A 22,676-nucleotide genomic window follows, 5' to 3' on the forward strand; every position below is an offset into this window, starting at 1 on the left:
TGTTGCTGTTTCCCAGATGCAGTCCTAAAAAGCTTGCAGCTTATTTTGGGAAATGCTGAAATAAGCTTTCTTTGCTTTAATAATCCTGCAGAATTGTTTCTACTCCAGGTGTGTTTTGGAAAATATTTGTTCATCTTTTAGCAAACAATGGCAGAAGTGGCCTGGAAAAGGAGAGGGGTGGGAGTGCCTCAGTATTTCAAGAGGCATTTCCTGCCCTTATCTCCCCTCCTTCGAGGTATTGTAAACGGGGCTTCAGATCTGCAGCCTGTGTTACTGCAGTGGAGATCGCCAGGAAAGATACCTTCCCTGGAATGCCTTCCAGGGGCAGGAGCCGAGTTCACCAGAGGTCCTGAAGAGCATTCCACCAAAGTGCCTGTGCTTGGGAAATGTGACTGCCCAAAATAAAAGCATTTTAGAATGTTCATTTATGCATTTTCTTCAGGGTTTCTGGGGAACCCTCATGAGTCCTGGCTCGTGGGGACTGTGGACTGTTGCCAGGGGTCACAGGGAGCTGTGCATGGCTCTTGTGCTGTGGAGGAGCTATGGCACTCTTCCCTTGCTTTCCAGAGACATACTAAAGTAATGAGTTGATATTTTCCATCTCAGGCAAGTGTTTGAATTTCTAGGTGGTATCTCTCTTATAAAAAACTTCATGAGGATTTGGGTTTGTCTCTGTGTGGAACTAGTTCTTATGAGATTAAGCAGGGTTTTTTTCTTCAGGTCTATTCTGAAACCTTCAAAATAAGGTTTGCAGGTGCTGCTGAAGCTGCCCTTAGCCATTTACTGGATAAAGAAACTGCCCAGGACCTGCCTGTGTGCTCTGGCTGGGTTTGTTTGTTTTCAGTTCTCAAACCAATTATCTGGCAGAGGAAATGGTGTGTGTCGCTGTCAGTCTGCCCAGATATTTATAGGTAAGGTCAAACCCCTGTGGAAGGTCTGTAGCAGTGTTTAGTAGGTGTGGCTGTCTCAGCCTGGTGAAATTCACTGGGATGTGGTGGATGTGCTATGTGGCTTGGACATTTCCCTGCAGCCCCTCAGAATTGTGCCTCCACGATGGCCTGGTTCACCCTCTGAGAGGGATAAGCCCAGGCTTTTCCTGGCTTGGCTGGATGGGGTAAGGTGTGGTATCCTTGCCATGTGTCTCACCTGGGTCTAGCTACCTCTCTTTTACTATTTTCCCCATAGATTCTTTGCATCCATTGCTTATGAGATGTTGCTTCCCCTCTTTTGCAGCAAGAGAGTTGAGCAGGGAATGGCTTCAGCTGTCCCCTTGGGGCTTTCTCATGTGATTGAGAATACTTAAGTTCTCCACAGTCTCCCCTTTCTATCAGCACTTTCTTTTTGGTTTTTGTTTTCCCCCTCCAAGCTGCCTGAACCACAAGAGGTCTCTTGTATGTGGTTATTTGCTTCTTACCTGGATTTGGCACGCTCACCTTGCATTCATTGTGCTTCGCATGGGTGAGTTGGAAAGGACTCATTCAGTTTGCCTGTGATGTTGGATTTATTTCAAATGCACCTTTCTCTGTTGGACCGCTCCATAAATCTGGGATGTGTTTCCTCCTCCTGTGCAGCAGGTGACTGGGCAGCTGCCCCTGGGTCCCTGGGTGATGCCTTTGTGGGTAGCACCGCTCAGAGGTCTGTGTCATGGTCACACCAAGAGTCTGGAGCTGTGAATTATCTGCTCTCATCGCTATGCTTGTGGAGCATGAACAACAAAACCAGAGTGATTTAGCGTGTGGGGAAGAGAAAAAACCCAAAGAGAGAAATGAACACAACCCCCATGTTTTTAAGAACTGAGGCAATTTAAGTGTTAGCAGTACCTCCCTGGGAGCCATGTCCTATCTGTCTGTCCTTGGATAGGGCTGGGCTGGGAAGGGGCTGATGGATGAAGAAGTCCTGGCTGCATGGTGGGGACACCTGCAAGGAGGGGTGATGGCTGTGCTGTAAGGGATCAGCTGGACGGAAGGATGTGTGTCTCGGCTCTCAAATTTCTCCTGAGTTGTTGGACAAATTATATCAAATATGTGCAAGATCTTTGCTCATTAAGACAATTCTACTTTTAGGAGAGGGCTGATGTGAACTATAGGCATGAACACTATGCACACTAGAACTGCTGCTTTATCAAGAGGGTTTTGCTTGGATTGGAGTAAGAGAAGGGGGAAATTACAAAGGGGGAAATCACGAAGGTCAGTGAGAACAATCAAGCAATTAAAGCACAATTAATTGAGTTGCCTTTTTTGGGGTGGAAGGTGTTGCCTGTTGTGTTTTCCAACAGGCTGATGTTAGTTGCTTGCCTGCATGGAATGAGGAGACTTGATCCCTCATACTTTCCTCCTCATTTCAGGTTTCTCCACCATATTCTTATTGAACACTGCAATGGGCCCTCCTCAGCTCCGCCTTGAGATGTTGGTATAGCAGCAGGTGGCTGTGATCCAGAGGACCTGTGGTGGGACACTGTTTCCCACTGGGACATCGTTCCCCACCGCTCTCTTGGCAGAAGCAATGGATGCCCACGTGGACCTCCTGACCGAGCTGCAGCTGCTGGACAAGGTGCCCACGCTGGAGAGGCTGCGGGCAGCCCAGAAGCGGAGGGCTCAGCAGCTGAAGAAGTGGGCACAGTATGAGAAGGAGATGCAGCACAAGAAGAGGAAGCATGAAAAGAAGAGAAATGCTGTGAACCGAAAGAAAGTGTCTTTTGAAGCCAGTGTTGCTCTGCTGGAGGCTTCTCTGAGGAACGACGTGGAGGAAGGTACGGTATCTGTAGCTGGCAGTTTCTTTGTCTGGCTCTGTGTGAGGCCCTCTGTGGTGTGCAGAGGTATCTGTCCTGTCATCCATGCACTGGACTGCCCTTGACATGGCGTGGTCTCTAAAGTGTTGCCATCTCTGATATAGCTGTGGGGTCCTCAAAACACTGTGTGACACCGGCTTCGCCTTGATGGGCATCACGCCTTGATGGGTGCACAAATGCCAGGATAGGGCAGGAGTTATGATTGAGATTTAGGGAAAGGAAGGCAGTTTTCATCTCTTTCCTTTTCACACTTCCTACTTACAGAAGGTGTGAAACGCTCCTTTGCCTTCTGGGTGTGCCTCTCAGTGGTTTTATGGAAAGAAGTCTGTCGCAGGGATTTACATGTCAGCGTAAATCTCCTCAGCTTCCCTGCTTGAAGGCATGGATTGAGAGCTACATGGATGTATGAATTTTTTCCCAAAATACTGTAAAGTATGGCTTTGCTTACTGCTTCCTGTAGAACAGAACTGCATATTGTGCAGAAATTGGTTTAATGACACTATTTCAAAGTGGATCAAAGTGCTTTGCTTTTGCTACAAAATCTGAAGGGAGGGGAAAAAAATATGTCTAAAGGTCAATAACCATTTGCCTCAACAGAGCACGGGGAAAAACTTGTGAGTTCCGGGGAACCAAAGAGTACTTTTTTACAGAGGAGTAAAATTAAGTCTTGGAGGAGAGCTGGAGAAGCCTTTAAGGCTGCTGCTCTGCAAGGCAGTGAAATCAGTGTGATCTTTCTGATCCTGAGGCTGGGAGGATTCTTAGCCTGCTGAGCATCTCTGCTACTGAGTGCTGCTCTGATTTTCAGCATCTTCTGCAGGAAGCAGTGTACCCTTGCCTGGTATGGTGGGTGGTGGACAAGGACCTCATCTTTTCTTATGAAGAATCTCCCTAAAGTCATGTCCCTGTTTCCAAGCAGGCCTTTTGTGGTCTGTAACTTCTCCTCATTTGTGCATTTTGCACCTGTTTGGAAATGAAGCACGGGCAGTGGTGCCTGCCTTGGTGCTCTGTTACAGCATTTGCCAAGTCACCCCTTGGTGAGGTGACTTGGGGAGCTCACCTGCGCTGGCAGGTACTTGACAGGTCATGGCACTGGGGTGGATAACGAGCGTTTCATTGTCTTTGTGCGGTGCTGGTGGACTGCTCAGGACTCAGGCTGGAAGGTGTGATGAGTCTGCAAAAGACCTAACCTCATAGTTTTGCTTTCTGCACTTTCTTTCTTTGCAATTTGGAAGGAGGAAAGCTCCTTCACTATCTACCCTACAAATACTTTTTCATTTTGTGAGGCATGCACAAATGGTGGAGGCCCTGGTGGGTGGTTGTGCTCTGTGATGGCAGTGAGCACGCAGGGCTGGTGTGTGTCCAGGCAGTGACAATAATGTTCTGGTGACAGAGGTCCTGTGGATGATGGGTTTGCGCCACATGTGGACATGGATACTTTGCTCTTGGGGGTGGAGGAGTTGAGCTTTCAACTCCCACCTTTCCTCTTTTCCTCCTGTGAGGGAAAAATCCATCACTGCATGTCTCTTTGGTTTCATAACTGTTGATCTCTTTCCGTAGGCAAGTCCAGGTAGCAGGTTTGAAACAGCAGTTGCTCTTTCTGATGTGATGCTGGTTACACCAAACATGATAAAGACACTTCCCTGCTGATGGAAAATCAACCTCCCTACCTGCTGGAGAGGGCAGGGCAGTATTCCTGGGGCACAGGTGCTTCCCTCGGGTAGCTGGATTTTTCAGATGCCTTACTTTTTTACACCAAATTTGTTTTGTGCTCAATTAATTTAAGTCCTAAAAATAGTGTGTGGGCAGGTTCTGTGCCTGCTCTGCCCTCTCTGTGCTGTGGGACCAGTATAAAGGGGAAGAGGGGACAAAGTCAAACTCAGGTACCAAACTGGGAAAATTCCTTATCAAGTGCCCTAGGTCAAAGTGAGGGAATGCGTGGGCTTTTGGAGATCCCAGGTGATTACTTTGATATATGAATCATCTTTTGTTTCCATGTGGGAAGTCAAGGGGGAGGTGAAATATAAATGATTAAGAAGTTGAGAAGTCGGTGTGAGGAGGGTTGGAGCTGAGAGCACAGCTGGCACGTGTCACCTCTGAGCTGCCTCTGGGCAGGTGTGCTATTTCCGTTCTTTGTGGCTTTTCCATGCCTTTGTGTTTGTTTTTTATCATTCTCACTCCTGAAGTGGGAGAGGGGATGGTAGTAGATTCTGTGCAATGAAATCAGAGAAAAGAAAGTGGAGCTGGGTAGTGAGTTGGCTCTTTGTCCCAAAGATGTCTTGGGGCTGTGATGTGATCTTCTCCTGATGCAGAGGATGGGTTGAGCCCTCTAGGATGGAGTCAGTGGGTTAAAACCCCTGCCTTTTTCTTCAGGGAGCAGCCCCATGTCCCTGAGGAGCTGAATGTTCTGATTTCATTGTTCTTTGCCTTCCTCTTGCTCAGATGTAATTGAAAGAGCTCCTGTGCACCCACATGTATCTGCAGCACCTTCCCTTATCCCTGTTTCTTTATGCCATTGGTGGCACTGCCACTGGGCTCAGCCACTCTGGCTTCCCACTCATCCTGTGACCTCTCTGACTCTGCAGATGTGACAGGCTTAGAGAAGAGGACTTCTTCAGCACTTAAGAAATGCAGGTTCACCCACAGGGGACAAGGCATGTGGCAGAATCACTGTATCTCCCAGGTAACAAGTGATAGGGCAAGAGGAAATGGTCTCAAGCTGCTCCAGAGGATGTTTAGGTTGGATATTGAGAAAAATTTCTTCCCTGAAAGGGTTGTTAAGCATTGGAACAGACTACCCAGGGCAGTGGTGGAGTCACCATCCCTGGAGGGATTTAAAAGATGCATAGGTTTGGCACTCGGTTTAGTGGTGGGCTTGGCAGTGCTGGGGGATGGTTGGACTCTGATCCTAGAGGGCTTTTCCAACCTAAATGATTCTGTGGTTCTATGATCTCAGTATGGTGATGAGGCAGGACTGAAGTCAGGGACTCCTGGGGAGTATCAGTGTGGGCAGGAGCTACAAAGGGGTGGTGGCTTCTGTCTGCTTGTTCCTCACATCTTCTGCAACAGATCTGTCCAAACATCCCAGATTTTACAAACAAGTTGCTATTAAAAGCTCCTTTGGATCTCTGCAGACAGAACCGGGGTAGGAAGCACACTGCAAACACGCTGTTGGCAGACATGAGTGGACAGTTGTCTGGGGAGAAGGAGGTGATGGGCTGTGACCCCAGACTGAGGGCAGTAGTTCCCCTGGGCTGCAGAATGCTGCCCTGGACCTACAGACAATTCATGGGAGAACTCCAAGGTGAGAGCAGAGCACTCCCAGTTGCCAGACTGGACCTGCTCCACTCTCCCCCATGGGAATGCTGAGGGGAGGGGCATCACACATCATCACTTTTTAAAGTGGAAATATATTTGAGTCATCACCCCGCTCTGAGCTCAGTCTGAGCTGGTTGCAGGGGTACGGTACCAAGGGGGGAACACTCAGCTCTACAGAGCTTACAGGGATCACAGTGCTGGATGCAGCCTCTGGGCTATTCCAATGACCGTGAAGCAGTTGCTTTATAACTCAGTAAAGCAGTGCTTTATGAGCTACCGTACTGATTGCAAAGGAACTGTGAGAAGAAAGACAAGAAGTTGCTGAAGGCTGTAGCCCTTCGAGACTGTCCTGCAAAATCATGGTCTGAAATTGCGGGGAGGAGGCCAGTCCTGCCATTCCCAGGGCAGCACGTCATCCCTGAAAACAGCCCTGGCTGCTGCAGGGCTGTCGTGTCCAGGTCTTTCTACATTGCTGAGCTCCTCTAAAAGCAGCCCCAGAGACTGGGGAGAGGAGCTGATGTTCTGTAAATTGAAAAACACAGATCCCAAAGGTGGGCAGAATAGCTGCTTGTACAGACATGTGGCATTTGCTGTCTGGAAGTCCCTTCTCACACCTGGGCTGTTTGCAGGGGGAGCTTCCACTTGACTGACAGAAGCTGGAGGTGTTGGCATTAGCTGGGTGGTAAGCTGTGTTCCTTTCAGTGAGCCAGTGGAGAAATAACGACCCCCAAGGACCAATTCACCTTCCAGCAGTACTGGAGGTGCCCTGGTTTCTCCTGCTGAGAGCTGCCTCCCACAGGCACCTGCTGCCTCCTGGCCATGGCTCTGGGAAGCATCGCTGCAGAGTCCTCCAGCTCCCACCTCCTGGTACTTCATCCTGCAAGAGAAACTTTACCAGAGCCAGAGTGTTGCATAAAACAACATTTCTGCAGGAGTTTAGCCATGCACACCCTTAGGGCTGATGAACAGAAACTGAAGGAAAACTCAGGTTTGATGACCTTGGACTTGGCATCTAGGGAAAAAGTTCCTCTTGGCAGAGCAGTGGGCTCAAGCTTGGGGCTCGCTGCATCCTGTGGCAGTGTGGGAGATTTCCTTGGGGAGGAACCAGCTTATTCACATAAACACATCCCCCATATTTCCCTTCATGCTGACCCTTAAATACCCTGTACATGAGAGTTGGCACTGAGCATGCTTCACTCACCCTTTCAGGAGCATCTGCAGGGAGTTCGACTGTGCCCCCTTTGCACCTTTCTGGAATAAACCCAACCCTGTCATTTGCAAAGGCACTTTTAAAAGAGGCCCTAATTAGTGTCTATAAATTGCTTTCTTTAACCTTTCCAGGTTGATGTGATCTGTTCCCTTGTTACTTCAAACCTTTTATGAGGTGCCTTAATTTTCCTCCCACATTATTAATCTCCTGAAGCTTTTTACATGGGGTTCCTGTGTCAAAGTCTATGAGCAAGTGCATTTGTCTGTCTGAGAAGGTTTTTCTCCTGGGTTTTGTGCCCTTTGAAGGGCTCTGAAAAAAACACACCTCTTTTATCATCAGAAGTCTGAGTATATATCTGGGTATTTGGGAATGACTTGAGTCAGAAATTTGAAATTTCTTTTCAATAACAAAGGCATTTCTTGAGTTTTAAATTTTCTGGGTGTGGAAATGAGAGCTCTTCTCTTTGGGAAGCTGTGTGGGAGCCCTTGGCAATGATGGATTTTGTTAATTTTGTAAATGGGTGTTGGTATGTCTTCCAAAAGCAGATTCATGTATTTGGCCAATATTTTAACTTGGCTTTTTCATGCAGTTTGAATGCAATGCCAGCACAGGGTGGTTTGCATATGGCAGCTAACTAGAGGCATCTGGGAGCATGAGCAGTATTGAATTTGCAACTTTCTCTGTTGTCATAACAAGTAAATAATCTTTTTTTATTGTCCCCAACTCCCTGAAATTTCAATTGAATGGGAAAATTATATCCATAAGAGCTTAAAATGCCAACTTTTCTGTTTGGATATTAATGCTGAAAGTCCATCCCAGGTATTCATGGGATGAGGCCCTCTCCTTCCCCAAATCTGGAGTCAACTTCAACATTTTGTTTCAGACTCTCTCTGAACAAACAAGTTTGATCAGAAATACTTTTTGTTTTAGAAGGTATTTTTATTAAAAAAAGATTTTTTTTGAAGATGTGTTTTATAAAAGACGACACCAGCTGTTGCAGAAGAGCTTTGGTTTCAGTGGGTCAAGCCTCTTCTTGACCCCTTTCAGATGAATTGGGGTGTCTGTTCTTGGGACAGTGGTGCTTCCATGCACTGAGTTGTTTCAAGATGTGTGAGTTGAGAAACAGACTCTTTTCATACCCACAGACCAGAAATTTTGCATCTCTGGAATTTCTCTATTTGCAGCACAAGCAGACTCCCTCCTAAACCCCCACAGCGAGCAATTGCTTTTCTTGACTAAAACAAGAACCAAAAACATTCACATGAATGCCCTCTGACCATCCTTGCTAAGAAACAGTGACGTAGGGATCCTGGCTGGAATTTTTTTGGAGGTTTTCTTGATCAAAATTTAAACAACCTGCTCCCCCTAAGCACCTTGCAGGCCCAGCTGCCCACCCTCTCCTCAGTGGGCGCATCTTTCTGCTTGCCCCTTGCTTCTGTAGTTTTTGGCTTCTGTGATGGAAGTGGGTTATTTTTGCGTCCTTTTGCTTTCTGGCTTTTACACATATGCCAGTTCCAACCATTTCTGATACCACTGAAAATATTTCTGGTGTATCTTGTAATAAGATTATAAGGTAATGAATAAACATTGGATTCAAACTGCTTGTCCCACCAGTAAGGATGGTCTGTTTGGATTCAAGATGTTTCTAATCAAACAGGGATTGGCCAATGATGGTTGTCAAGATTTTGTTGTTTACTAGAAGTGGCTTCTAAAATTTGGCTACAGTGTGTTTTGGAGGAGAAACTCAGTGTCTCTTTGGTTGCGTGTACACCTAAATGCAAACTGAATATTTTTTTGGTTTATTAGTAACACCATTGTCAATGGTGTTAATGCAGCCGTGGGTGAGGGGTATTCTAGCTCGGAAGGGGATCTGGGCAATGGGAAGGAAAGGCTGAAACTCCTCACCTTGTGCATGCAAGGTGCACTTGGTAGGATATGTAAGGTCACCATCTGCTTTGCAAACCCTGCCCGGCCAAATCACGGCAGGGAGGGCTCAGGATGCAGCGGCCGCCTGCGCTGGGAACGTCAGTACTCTTGTCAGCCCGCGGCGGATTATCAATGGGACCTTAATTCAGTCAGGTGCCTGGAGATGTTCATGCATACAATGAAGTGCTAAATCATTGGCTTTTAACCTTTCCCTTCCGTGTCCTGGCTGATCTGCTTGCTGTGACTTGGAGGCAGCTATGGATGGCAGCTTGTTTTCTGGTATCTATAGGCTGCCAAATGTCGAAGCCAGAACTCCCCAGTCTGAGCCTGATAATATTTGCCTGTGTGTCGGAGGCTTTTTCTAGCCAGTAACTTTCCAGCTTGGTTGTCTTTGTGATTTCCCTGGGAGGACTTCTGCCTGCCATCTGCATGAGGGGGACCAAGGCAAGGAAGCACAGCCATGGCCATGGATATGGGTCGGATCAAGCCTTGAAAGCAGCATGCCTGGCTGCCTGCTCAGGGGAATAATGGCCTGAAAGGGCTGAGGCTACAGCCCAGCCAGCTCCTTGCTCTGGAGCCTGTGACATGGGGTTTCTTGCAGGCAATTTCTTTCTTGCCTGCCTGGCTGCCTTCCAGGTGTGTGCTGTTTCCTATGCTCCAGTGAAGAGTGTATTTTGTCCCACTCCAATAGCGAGAAATTGGACAGCATAAATAACAACTCAGTTGGGGACCTCTGGTGTCTTCTGTGTAGTAAGCAGCAGAAATCTGGAGTAAAAGGTGGTCTGTCTTCTCTCCTTGGCCATGAGCTCTGATAGGCATGAGCTCTGTCCCACTGCAGGGCTGTGTTGTGATGCCTAATCCAGTTCTGCCAAAGGGATGTAGGCATGAGCCTGATTGCTCCCCAGAGCTCACTGGTACCTGACATTTTGCAGTATCATTCTGTTTTCAGGTGTATTTTGTAAAGTAAAAAACCCTAAACAGCTCACAACCAGAGCACTGTTTTCCAGACAAGTATCTAATTCTTCTTTTCAAATGAATGTCGGTGGGGAAATGAGTATTTTGGGGGGTTCCTTCTTGCAGGGAGAAACCTCATGTTGCTGCTTTACTCTGACTCAATTGAAAATGTGTTTCTGGATAGGAAGAACTTGGCTGTAAGCTGTGGTTGCAGGCTCTACTTTCTGCCCCTTTTCCTGTTCAAGGAGAATTTGAAAAGTGGATTAAATCTATTTTTTTGCCAGATTTAAATTCCTACCTTTCTGGAGTTGAGCCAGCTCAGTTCAGTTGGTGTAGATTTCTTCCTTCTAGAATCATGGAAAATAGAGGTTGAGAGGGCCTCAGAAGGTCATGTAATCCACCTCTCACCCCAAGGCAGGATCAACTGTATCTAAAATGCTTGCTATGCTTGCTAATGAGGGTGGAGTTAGGTATCAGTGTATTTATAGTCACCTTCGCAGCACCAAAGCACATCTACATGTGCAGGTGGCTCTACTGCTCATTCAGTTCTTCATATTTTTCATACTAGCTTATATTTATCCTCCTTTCTTTTGCCTTGCTCCTCATCCTTATGTTTATTGACTGGGAGTTTTCCTACTTCTGTGAAGAATGCTTTAATTCTTTCTTTAATAGCAGTTGCTATGGCAGCTGGTTCAGGCAGTGCCTTATAGCCTAGTGCATATGCTTCTACATACACTTTCACTGCTTGTTTTTTTCTTCTGGAGCCTGGCCAGGTCTTTGGGAAACCTTATCATTCATTGCAAATGTCTTGAGAAAAAAATAAAAAAACCCTGATTCTGGTATAACGATTTAAAAACATCCCCATAGCCTTACCCACCCTCTATCCCGTCACTAAAGGATGCTAAATAGGCCAGGAAGCAAACTGTTTAATTCTATCTGCTGGGGCATTTGTAATCAAGAGCCAAGATGCAATCAAGCACCCTGCACTTCTTTTAGTTTGGGGAACAAGAGCCCATGTGCAGCTGCAAGCAAGCAGATGCAGTTTCCATTGAGATCCCCTCAATTTGCAACTGTTTATTGCTGGATTTGGTCTCTGGATTCCCAAAGATAGCATGAGGTAGACTGGCTGTAAATGCCACTCATGTAGAAAGATGGCTTTAGTTATTCTAGGGTGTTCCTCCTGCTATGAATATATTTTGTAGCAGTTTGCAGCATCTGTTAGTTTGGCAAAGGATTTCAAGCCAGACGGTAATTCCCTTTTTCCTGGTGGTCTCGTCTGGTGCTCTAGGCTTTGCTTTCAAAGAGGCACAGAGGAATGGTCCCTGCCTTGAGTGAAAGAGCACCAAGCTCTGAATTATGAAAGGAATCTTCCAAAGTCTCATTTAGCTTTGTCTGTCTTTACCTGAGCTGACAAGAGAAATTCAATTAGTTAAAAAAACCCCACCACCTTCCCATGTAAAAAGACCCTAAACAATCCAACCACCAAACAAAATAACACCCACTCTTTTATCTCCCAAGGGCTACTGCTATCGAGTTCACCTCTAAAAGGGGGAGACTAGAGCAGGAATTAACTTGAAAGTCACTCAAACCATTCTCCTTCCTTGCACTAGTCTTGTTTTATCCTGGTTGGCAGCTGATGGTTTCTGTTGTAGAGAAGTGTTATCTGCACACAGCTTCTATTTTTGTCCATTTTTATACCTACATTTGTCTGGAAACATTCATGTTTTGGGTGGATGGGGGAGATCCTGGCACCTTCAAAGTATTTCCACTCTGGTCTGATTTAGAGCAGGAAAGGTTGAAGATGAGGTGCTGATACTTCCACAGTTCTGGTTGAAATGATAAGGCCTGAACACAGTGAGACACGATGGCTCACTGTGAATTATCCAGTTTGAAGGATTCTGCACGTCAACACCATCCATTTCAATAACAGCAAAATTTTACCAGCATGGTATTATTGAATGGAAAGCATGAAGCATGGAAAGGGAGCAGCTCTGCTGCACTGAGGATTTTGTTGCTGCAGGGCATTTGTGGTCTGCCCAATGGCTTTGGACAAAGAATTCACCTGGAAATCCTTAGCAGTTTTTGGTCTCTTGGGGTTTGAAAGGTGCAGTGACCCTTCAGTAAAGGACAATCATTTCACTCATATTAAGGACATGGAGAGAACTTTCTGCATCTGTCTGCCAGCATTGGGTTGAGATTATTCATTGTCAGAGAAGACAGGTGAGATCCAAACTGGGGTCCTGTGCTTAACCCTCTGGAGAGCCCATCAGCTCCACAGAGACTAGGACCCAACTTAGAAACCTGGGGCTGGGCAGCATGCAGTGCTTCCATGGAGAGCAAATTTCAACCTACTTTGAGTTCAGACTCTTTTGTGACTCAAGAACTTTTCAGACCTGGTTTATTATTTCAGATCCTGTCCATTTGTCTAATTAGCAAGGCTAGAGCAGGGCTCCATGGGAACTTAAATGGGCCTCTTCTTTTAATTAAAATTTTGGTTTAATAGCCTGAAATAGCTGGCATTAGAAAGAGCCAGAGCTCCAGTGAAGGACGACAAGACAGTCCCTGTGGATCTGCAGTGACATCCTCCTGGCAGTCAGGGAGTTATCACAGGGTTTTCTTTCCTCCTAAAGCTGATGCTGTCACAACAGTGATGCAAGTCCTGGACTTGATATGAAGCTAGTCCAGGCTGTAACCAATCTATTTCCAACCTGCTGCTGGATGCTGTGCCAAAAGCACAGCATGCCTGGGTTGGTAGGTGACAATGGATCATGGAGAGGTGCTGGAGGTCCATTTTGCTTTTACTGGAAGGGCCAGTGAGTTAAAAATTTCATCTTAAAGGGCATCTAAGCAGGATTGTCTGTGTGCTTTCATAGTAAATTTATTTTTCATAACTTCAATCATGCAGTTGTGAAGTAGCTATGAAAAAACTGCTGCTCTGTTCTCTGACACAAATTATTCTCATTTGTGGCAATTCTCCATCACTCTTCAGAGACAAGAAGGCTCTCATCTGAATGCTGGTCAGGACTGAATGAGTAGTGTGGATTCAAGATTTGGATCATCATTGCATTGTATCACTCAGTGCTCTAAGATTTACCTTGTGTTTAGTGGGGGAATGTTTGCAGCATTGATCTGTCAGTTATCCTAGAGGGAACAAGTGAACAGGAAATATTTCTTGCTTTACTTACACCCAAAGCCTTGTCTTCTAGCTCAAGGGCAATATATGTTGACTGGTTTTTCTCCTGTGAAGTGGGACTGACAGCTCAGATTACAGATAGAGGTAGAAGGAGCCGTGCCCAGAACAGGGCAAGGGTGATGAGCCAGAGGTCTGGCCATCTGGCGTTGCTTGATCCTTGTGTCATTCCTGTGGGTTTCACAGCTTCCAGGAGTACGTTGCTCACTAAGCCTTCCTGGACCAAGATCTGATAGGAACACATTCAGCTACCACTGACTGGGGGCTTCTTGTGTATCTCTGAGCATTTTGGCACAGACCTCTAAAGATATTTGGGTATTTTAACTTCTCCTGCACTCAGTTTGGTTTGGTCAAGTTATGCATTTGTGCTCCAGAAGAATAGAATCCATGTGAAAAACACTCAGCTCCTTCCTGTGGGATGCCTGTGTACAGACCACCCTCCTGCTCTGTGGTATTACAGTATACAGACACAGCATTTTTTCCCCTCGATGATCGTCCTGATCAGCACCAAGACTTCCCAGCAGCTGTGGAAATCTCTCACCTCTGCCATGGGAAGGAGCGATTCCCTGGGACAGCCGGTACCCAGTTTTGGAAACTGATCCCAGTGCTGTGGGATCCCCACCCTTCTCCTTCCCTTCCTACAGGAAGGGCCTGTGGGCTTTCCAACTGTGGAACAGGAAAGAAGTGGGGATCCTGTTTACCTACCCACTGAGCTGGCTCACATCTATTTAAAACTACTCCTTGTTCCATTCTGCTTGTGGCTGTGGCCCCTCGTTTGCCAACTGTCCTGTCTCTGCTGTGCCCTCTGGAAAGAGCTCCTCCAGGGGACATTGTGCGTGGAGGTCTTGAGATGCCGCAGCTGGAGAAGGCTTCAAAACCCAGAGAGCTGAGTTGTGGGGTTAAGATCCCAGCACTGGTTGCTGTGTCACTTGGAGATGAAAGTAACAGCTTGGTCACCCACAGAACATGGGGTCTTGGGACTGGGGCCAAGAAAAGGATGTTCACTGGGGGCAAAGTTGGTCTTGCAGTTTCGCCCTGGCCCAAAGCAGCTTCTGTGTTAAATCCTAATAACATCCAATGCAATATCAGCTCCTTGAGAGGTGTCAGATGGCATCTGCCACATGCATGAACATGGAGGTTTGGTGAGACTCGTGCAAAGCCTTGACAGTATTTATCTCGCACTAAAATATGAGAGAACATCGGGCATGGCCTGATTTGTTGTGGACATCCCTTTGCTCTTGTTGGGAAGTCTGAAAACTCCACAGCTGGGGTAGAAGCATGCAGCATGGGATGCCACCTTCCCAGAGTGGACAGGGGATGACTGCAAAGCTGGAGAACCAGGATTGCTTCCCACCAGGATTGCTCTGTGCTTCTTCTTGCTCCTAGTGCTATGGGAGGGTCTTGCTTCTGCACAGGAGCAGTTTGATTCATGGTTACAACTCCAAGGGCTGTTAGGAAAGGCAAGCGTGGAGATGGAGCTGTGACTGGAGAGGGTTTACTGGTGGAAATGTTTGTGGGTGAAGAGGAGGCTGGAGGTCTCTTTGTCAGAGCAGGATACACATGCTGCAGGAGCAGGGTGAGCGGTGCAGCTGTTCCTGGCTCTGGGACAGCCTCCTGAGCAACAAAAACCTCATCAGATTTGGCACAATTTGTGGTGTACAGAGTGACTGTGTAAAATGCTGACTTGTGGGCACAGATGTTTAACCTGAGCAGAAGAGTCAAAGGCTGGGGTGGTAACTGGAAGAAAATGAGGTACCTGTGCTTGTGCATCTCCTGGGACATGTACAGCTCTGGAAAGCAGTTGGGCTGGCAGGAGTGTGTGGGGACACAGCCAGGGTGGTCTTTTCTGAGACTGCTGGTGGGTGGGAGCTCTTTGCAGTGTCATTACTCCTGGGGAGTGAGTTGTGCCCATGGGATCTGGGGAGAGCAGGAGTGTGAGTGGCTCTGTGGAGCTTTTTACCCTGGCAGCCTGGCTGTGCGTTGCTGTGAAGGCACTTGCACCACCCAGCCCTGGTGTTAATGGGATGGCTGGTGGCTGTGCTGGGCAGGCAGAGAGCTCTTAGGTAGTGACTAATGAGTGTCCTGTAGAGCAGGAGCCTGAACACCCAGCAAGTCACTAAGTGGCTGCATTTGATTAAAATTAGCCGCTTTTAAGCAGTGGTGGCAGCTCTGCAGAGCAGTGGGCTAATCTCATGCAGGAGAGGGTTTGCTGGAGGAGGTGATGGTGCCCTGGCTGGTGCAGGGGCCAGGATCCATACTGGGCTTTCCCAGGGAAGGCAGGCACAGTGTCCCTGGGGTGTGCATGAGTTCATGTTCCTGCAATGCCCAGCTCTGCGAGCATCCCAAAGGAAGCACCAACATGCCCGAATGCTGGGTTATGTCAGGGATCACGTCACGACACTGCCCTGCATCCTCAGCGTGGGATGTTTGGGGATCTATGTGCAGACACAGCCAGTGTCCTATCTGCCATGTACCACCAAATGTGGTGCTATCTGAAATGGGCTGAGCCAAAAGCCTGGGTCCAGCAATGCAGACCTGCCAATAATCAGGACAAGCTGCCTGGAGCAGGGAGAGTGGCACTGTCAACAGGCAATGAGCATCACTTACTCTAATTAAATCTGAGGGGGCTTTTTTACTTTTTTAATGACCTTTTTTGTTTGTTTGTTTTTTTGGACAGTTGCTTAACTGGGAAAGTACACTGAGGTGGGGAAGCTGTCCTTATTTAAAAGTGTCTACCCTTAGCCCACAAATCTAGGCCAGATCTGCTGGTGTATGCTGGTGCTTTGTGGGGCCCTGGTAAGGAAAACAAACATAAATATCACTTTATAGGTGTTCGGCTTTGCTTGATGAATCTGGATCAGTGTCTCTCTCCCTCCTAATCAGGTTAGTTTTCTTTTGATCTACCTCTGTTAAGGAAATCTAAACTGATTTAGCTACTCCCATCCATTTTCCATTTGCCTGATTTGCTCTTTCCGCAAGGCTGTCTCGGCTCTACCGTAATTACTGTTGAGTTGTCTGATGCTATAGCAGGTGACACTGCTGTATAACTGTAAATCTTCAGTCTTCACTGGGAATGTTTTTGGCAGATGTTTTGTTTTATTTTTGGGCAGATTAATTTTAGATTGGCAAATGCACTAGACTTAAGGAGAAGACAATTGCTGCTAGCTAACAAAAAGAAAATACTAATTATGAATCATGTTTTATTGAGCCTCTGTTGAACTGATTTGCTGTAGGAAACATAATTTTCTAGCTTCAGGACATCTGATTTTTGAGAGTTCTTCTTTCTTAATAACGGTGATGTATGTTACAGCATAGGAGAGAGGAAAAAATTAGCTCAGGATTAAAATCTGTGACACCCTGGAATTTTAATTACCTGTTTTTAGGAACATAAAACTATTTTCTGTGCTGGTGGGCCATAAAATCATTGCAGATGTTTGTTCCTTGTCACTTCTGCATGTAAACCCTGTCTCTGCACATGATTTACAGTATTTGCAGCCCCATCAGGGTTTAGTGAATGCTTTGTTTGTTTGCTGGCTTGTTTGTTTGCTCAACAGGTCCTAGTTTTCAAAACGAACCTCGAGTTACTGTGAGATAAGATAAGGGTAGCTGGGGGAAATTTCAGTGTTCCTGCCTTGTTCTGTGTCTTGGCTGTGGCACTGCACTTCCCCAGAGCTGGAGCAGCAGCAAGGCACCGGCTTCATCTGAAATCAGTTTTGCAAAGCTGCTGGTACAATTGTTAAGTAAATCAGGTTTTCAGTGAGTTATTCTCTACTACAATTGCGTGTGCTATCTAAAATATCTCTCACTGTGCTCCTGTTGTTTGTAACATGCTCAAACTGCCTGATGGGAGAGACAGGTGGAGGTGAAGGGGCATCTTCCAAAACAGCTCAGGTAGCCCTTCTCCACTGCAGACTGGTTTTGTTTTCCTCTTGGGATAAGTCCAACAGGGTAATTTTTATCCATCTGTTTTTCTTGTGAGAGGGAAGTGTTATCTGTGAGGGGAGATACAGTACCCTTGTAATATGTAGACTTCTCCCAGGAATGGGGCCAAGTAGGATCTGTCAGTGGGTCAGCATAAGCTGGCCCCTGTCCCTCACTGCTAGTTTAGTCTTGGGAATGTGCTTCATCAACAGCAAATTCCTCCTTATTTCTAGTAGAAATGTCAGAAAGGAAGGGATTTCCAGTCAAGATGGGGAAAGCCGTGTCACTCAAATCTCGTCTGCTCTCTGAAGAAACTCCTTGATTTAAATATTCTGGGTGGAGGAAGGAGGGACCAGATGCTTGCAAAGCATTTCAAGAACTGCTGACAATGTAAGGACCTTCTTACAAGAGCTCCTGTTCCTTCCACAATCCCCTGAAGAACTCCTTCTAATGCTCTTGGAATTTCACTGCAGAATAGAAGCCCAAGGGAGCGTTTGCTCATCTTGCTGAGCTGCTCTGGGGCCCAGCTTTGTCTGAATTCCCATCTGATTGAGGCTCTCCTGACTGGTGCTCGGGTGGGGGAGAAGATGACTTTACCTTTTACTTGTCCCCTTCCCAGGATGACTCTGCAATTCAGAGCTGCTGTGATTTGCCTGCAGTGGGACAGCCTCACCTGAGTGTGCTGAGCATTCATCTCTGCTTTTTGGGTGCTTTATTAGCTAGAAATCTGTGGTGCATATGTTCTCCCTCTTAACGTGTTTGATGCTGTTGTGCATCACAGGCACAAAACACCTCAAACCAATCTGATTTATTTGGTCTGTGTAGAGAAACAGCTCTCCTGAGGAATTGGGCTTCCACTGGGGAGCAAGGCTTTAGCAGCAGAGGTTAATGCAGTCTGTCCCAAAAACTATCTGTGCCTCATGCCAAGCTTGGTTGTCACCTTGCTTCTCTTAGCCCCCACAATTGTTCTGTCCCCAAAGGACGTACAATGATACAATGCCTGTTTGTTCTTTGAAGGATGTTTGTTTGTTGGGAAAGGGCTGCTTGCTCCTGGTGCCCTGGTCAGTGAAAGAGGCAGCACCAGCTATTCCTTTGTGTATTCTTCAACCAAAAGTGGATGGTGATGTATGGAGAGCTTGGCCACCGAAATGTGTCCATCCCCTAGTAGAGGTTGCACAGATGGTGCAATTTATGCAAATTATCACTTTTTGCTGGTGATCCCCTTCTTCCCAGGTGTGCCAGCTGGAGGAAAGATAGCAGTCCTGTCAGGATGTGGAGCCAAGCCAGGGGTTACAATTGCAGGAGGCAGCAGCAGCCAGCGCAGAAGACACATGCAGCCTTCTCATGCTCACTTTTCAAAGAGGAATAACTAGAGTTTGGTTCAGGGTTTGTAGGTCAGGTTTCTGTTATACAACTGTACTGGTTGCAGCTGCTCATGTGAGATTCAGACCCTGTTGGATGCTCCTGGTCGGGTGGGCTCCTTTCCACAGGAATTATTCTTTATGATAAGATTTACAGGAAGAAAGACAGTTTCTCTGTTGTAGCACTAATTGGGGTAGTAATGGTGGGTTAGAGTGAGATTTGCCTCAGACTGTGAAATGTGGGAAGCACCTTGGAGCATCTGTAACAAACAGCTGCAGGGAAAGAAATACTTCTAAAAATTTTTTTTCCAGACAAAGGTAGGACCAAGAAGAATTAAGGAGGGATCTTGTGCTTGATCACAGATCTAGCAATGAGGATCAAATCTCCTATACCTCCCAAAATGGGTGCAAGTGCACTTGGCACAAGTCACTCTGACCATGTGGGTCTTTGCCTGTGCTTTCAGGAGGGGGCTGGTTGTGTGAGGAAGGTTATATCCCTGCACTTGGGTTCCTGTCCTTGTGAGGGTCTGTGAGGGCCCTGTCACTCTGGGTAGCTAGCCTGGCTCATGTTCTTGAAGGACTTGCTCTAAAAAGGTTTTTTGGATGTTACAAGCCTCTTATGTGGGATATTGGTCAGCAGAAAAATGCATGTTTTTGCACCAGAAGCTGCCACAGTTGCTCAGTTATACTCAGTGCTAGAGATAGTGAATTTTGAGTTTAGTAGCAGGAGAGAGCAGGGGAGTGCTGGGTCCTGCCCAAGTGGTCAGGGCTGCACATCTCTCCATTCCTGTGCAGGAGCCTCCATCTGACTCCTGGTCCCCTGTGCTGTCACTGAGATCCACCTCTGCCACCTGTAATTAGTGCTGTCAGCAGAGCAGTGTAAGCAACCACTTCAGCATTAATTACTTTAATGAACTTACTAAGGTGGGTTGAGCTACTAAAGCATTTTGTTGTTACTGTAAATTTTAATGTCAAAATATTAAAGGCTGGATGGGAGATGACGCAAAGCTGAAGCCTGGCTTTCCTACTGTCTCAGTGTTCAGGTTATTTTAGCTAATTTAATCATGCAGTCTGTTCTCCTCAATTGCACAGAAGCAGCCATGGCCAGCAGCATGGTAGGAGAGAGTAAGGAGGCTCTCTCCTTTTTACTCCAAGGTGTAAGGGATACAGTGAGTACAGGGCAATCTGCCAGTCAAGCCCAAAAGATGGATGTCACCGTTCTTGCATTCTGATAGCTCAAAGGTGGTGTATAATGCTTAGGCTCTTGTAATGTTAAATATGTAATGAAAAACTCCCCAGTGAGAGGGATCTGCTGGTGAGAGAGCTCTCATAAGCAACCAGGATGGGATGCAATGGTTCATTAACAATGCTGGGTTTAGTACAGAAATAAGCAGAGTTTTCACCACTGTGGAGAGGAGAATGGTCCTGCTGTTGCTAGTGGCAAAACTTAATAGGGAATTTTAATGACTGTTAATTATTTTGCGAACTGCCATTTTATTGGGAAATGTGGTATACTTTGGCAAAATTAAGCTGTTCTCCACTGGTGCAGAAAGGAAAACCAGAACTCCTCTGAGCTGCCTCTTGCTGCAGAGGGTGGGGGAGGCATTTAACTTGCAATATTAATGTGGGTAGTTGGACAGGGTCTGTCATGCCAGGACAGAAGACCTCTTGCAGGACCAAAGGGGGAGAAGTCAACAGATGGTTGGGCTTGATGATCTTAAAGGTCTTTTCCAACCTTAACAATTCTATGATTCTAAGTGGGATATATTGGATATATATATATATATATATATATATATATATATATATATATATATATCTCCTCCCTGCTGTTGCTTACAACTCCTTGTTCTCAGCGAAGAGGAGTTGTGGCTTTGATGTTCAGGGATACTGCTTTGACAAATATGATGCTTTAAAGTGTAAGAACTGTAGTAATTACGTATTTTTTAATTTGGTGGTTAAACTATGTATTTTTTTCATAATAGTAAGCTCAACATGTAAACAGAAAGCAAAGGATTAAAAAGAAATAAATCAGTGCATGCGCAGAGACTGAAGTACTTGTCCACACAGACTGAAACATCGGTGACCTGGCTTGAAGCACTAAGGCAAAGCACTTTGTGGAGGACACCTCCAGCTCTTTTCCTCTTTATATTAAGTAAAGGACTCCCAGACTGCCGCAGAAGGCTGGTAGACAAGTCTGGTAAATGTTGGGATTTTTGAGCTCATGTCCCTGCTGTGAGCTGTGCCCATGGGTTTGGACCACAGACCTTTCCTCCTGTGAGGGAGCATCCTTGTTCCCCTGCCAGAGAGGGAGCAGGTTTTCTCTCTCTGCTCAGCTCTGATCAGAAGGAATTTGCTGAGTTCAGGCTCTATTGTGCAGATGAAAGATTTAAGTTGATGGAGATTGCTTTTGAAGCAGAGGAGACAATCACTGAAAAGGAAAGTGTTCCCGACCCGTGCGCAGTTCCTTTCTTTGCTGCATCAAAGTGCCGGAAGCTCAGCAGAGGAGAGCTGGCAGCAAAAGCTGTCCTGAGTTCACATGAGGCTGGCACTTCCTGGGGATAGGGCAGGCGAGGGGGAAGACAGCAAGTTGGACTTTTTTTTTTTTTCCTCTTCTCCTTTCTGAAGTCTAAATGACCTGTCAAGCTCTGAAACTGCCTCAACGTGGGCCACCCTCTGAGCAGTCCCAAAGCTGTACTGTGTCACCCAGCCTGGGAACAATCATCTTCTACTGCTTGAGGTAGTGGGAAGGAGAAATCACATGGAACTTGTGGCAGAAGTTGTTTGAGAGAGTTTTCAACTTTGTGTGATGGAGCAGGTGAGATAATTATTAAAACAAGATGGTCTGCATGCACAGCACTCAACAGTGGGGTTATAGACCAACCAAGGTTCTATCACTGTGTGCCCACTTGTTTTGACCTAATTTAAAGGTCTTTTGTGCAGTCTCTGAGGAGTCTGGGAAGGGCATTTCAAACTTTCTTCAATGAAATTAGGAAACATTACAGAAATGAAATTTTTGTCCACTATTTTTTTTTTCTTTTAATTTGGATGCTTAAATGTGGATTGCACGACTAGCAACGTGCAGTAACTTTATGCCATGATCTTTATTGAGCAGACCATCCTCATCTGGATCAGCCAGGGCCCATGAGGTGGATGGTCACCAGCTTTAGCCCCTGGTTTGGGGGAAGTAGTGTCCTCTGTGCACAGCATCTGCCACACCAGTTTCTTTATACAGAACCATGGAATTGTTTGGGATGGAGTAAACCTTAATGGTCTAGTTCCAACACCCTGCCAAGAAGGGACACCTTCCACTAGACCAGGTTGCTCAAAGCCTCATCCAGCCTGGCCTTGAACACTTCCAGGGATGGGGCATTCACAGCTTCTGTGGGCAACCTGTGGCAGGGCCTCATCACATTCACAGGGAAGAATTCTTCCTAACATCTAATCTGAACCTCCTCTCTGTCAGTTCAAAGCCATTCCCCCTTGCACTATCACTACGTGCTCTTGACCAAAGTCCCTCTCTAGCTCTCTTGCAGCCTCTTTGGGAACTGGAAGGGCTCTAAAAGTCTCCTCAGAGTCTTCTCTTCTCCAGACTCAGCAACCACAAGCCTCTCAGCTTCTCTTCATAGGAGATGTGCTCCTCCTTTCAGACCTGTCTCATTTATTATTAGTATGGCTGTAATTGTGAAAAACCTGCATTTCTGCCAAGCCCCTATGCTAACTTTTGATTCATCTCTTAAATGTGAACTGGTTTCCATGCAGTGCTGAAAACCTTTGGTGATGATGTCCACAGATAAACTCTTTTGACTTCTCTGAGAAGAGTTTGTTGGTAGCTAAGAGCTGGGAGAATCATAGAATCATAAGAATAGATTGGGTTGGAAAAGACCTCCAAGATCATCAAGTCCAACCCCTGATCCAACTCCAATTACTATATCATGGCACTAAGGGCCACATCCAATCTCTGCTTAAAAACCTCCAGGGATGGTGAATCCACCACCTCTCTGGGTAGGC

At 46.4% G+C, this 22,676-nt stretch overlaps 1 protein-coding gene across 2 annotated transcripts in view; it reads left to right on the plus strand.

The window, feature by feature from the left end:
- The window catches only part of PPP1R16B (protein phosphatase 1 regulatory subunit 16B), a 58,759-nt gene that overhangs the window by 15,219 nt on the left and 20,864 nt on the right, over positions 1–22,676 (plus strand). The window contains exons 1-2 of one of the 2 annotated variants that reach the window (XM_027890844.1): positions 989–1,119; positions 2,345–2,749. In XM_027890844.1, coding sequence (XP_027746645.1) covers positions 2,503–2,749 — 247 coding nt within the window. In that variant the 5' untranslated portion in view covers positions 989–1,119; positions 2,345–2,502. Of the gene's footprint in view, positions 1–988; positions 1,120–2,344; positions 2,750–22,676 lie in introns of those variants that run through there. The other variant, XM_027890843.1, reaches the window with a different exon arrangement.

This window comes from Empidonax traillii, unplaced genomic scaffold (assembly GCF_003031625.1).
Source record: "Empidonax traillii isolate 1590-97213 ecotype Southwest subspecies unplaced genomic scaffold, ASM303162v1 scaffold299:size639221, whole genome shotgun sequence".
Classification (NCBI taxonomy): Eukaryota; Metazoa; Chordata; class Aves; order Passeriformes; family Tyrannidae; genus Empidonax; species Empidonax traillii.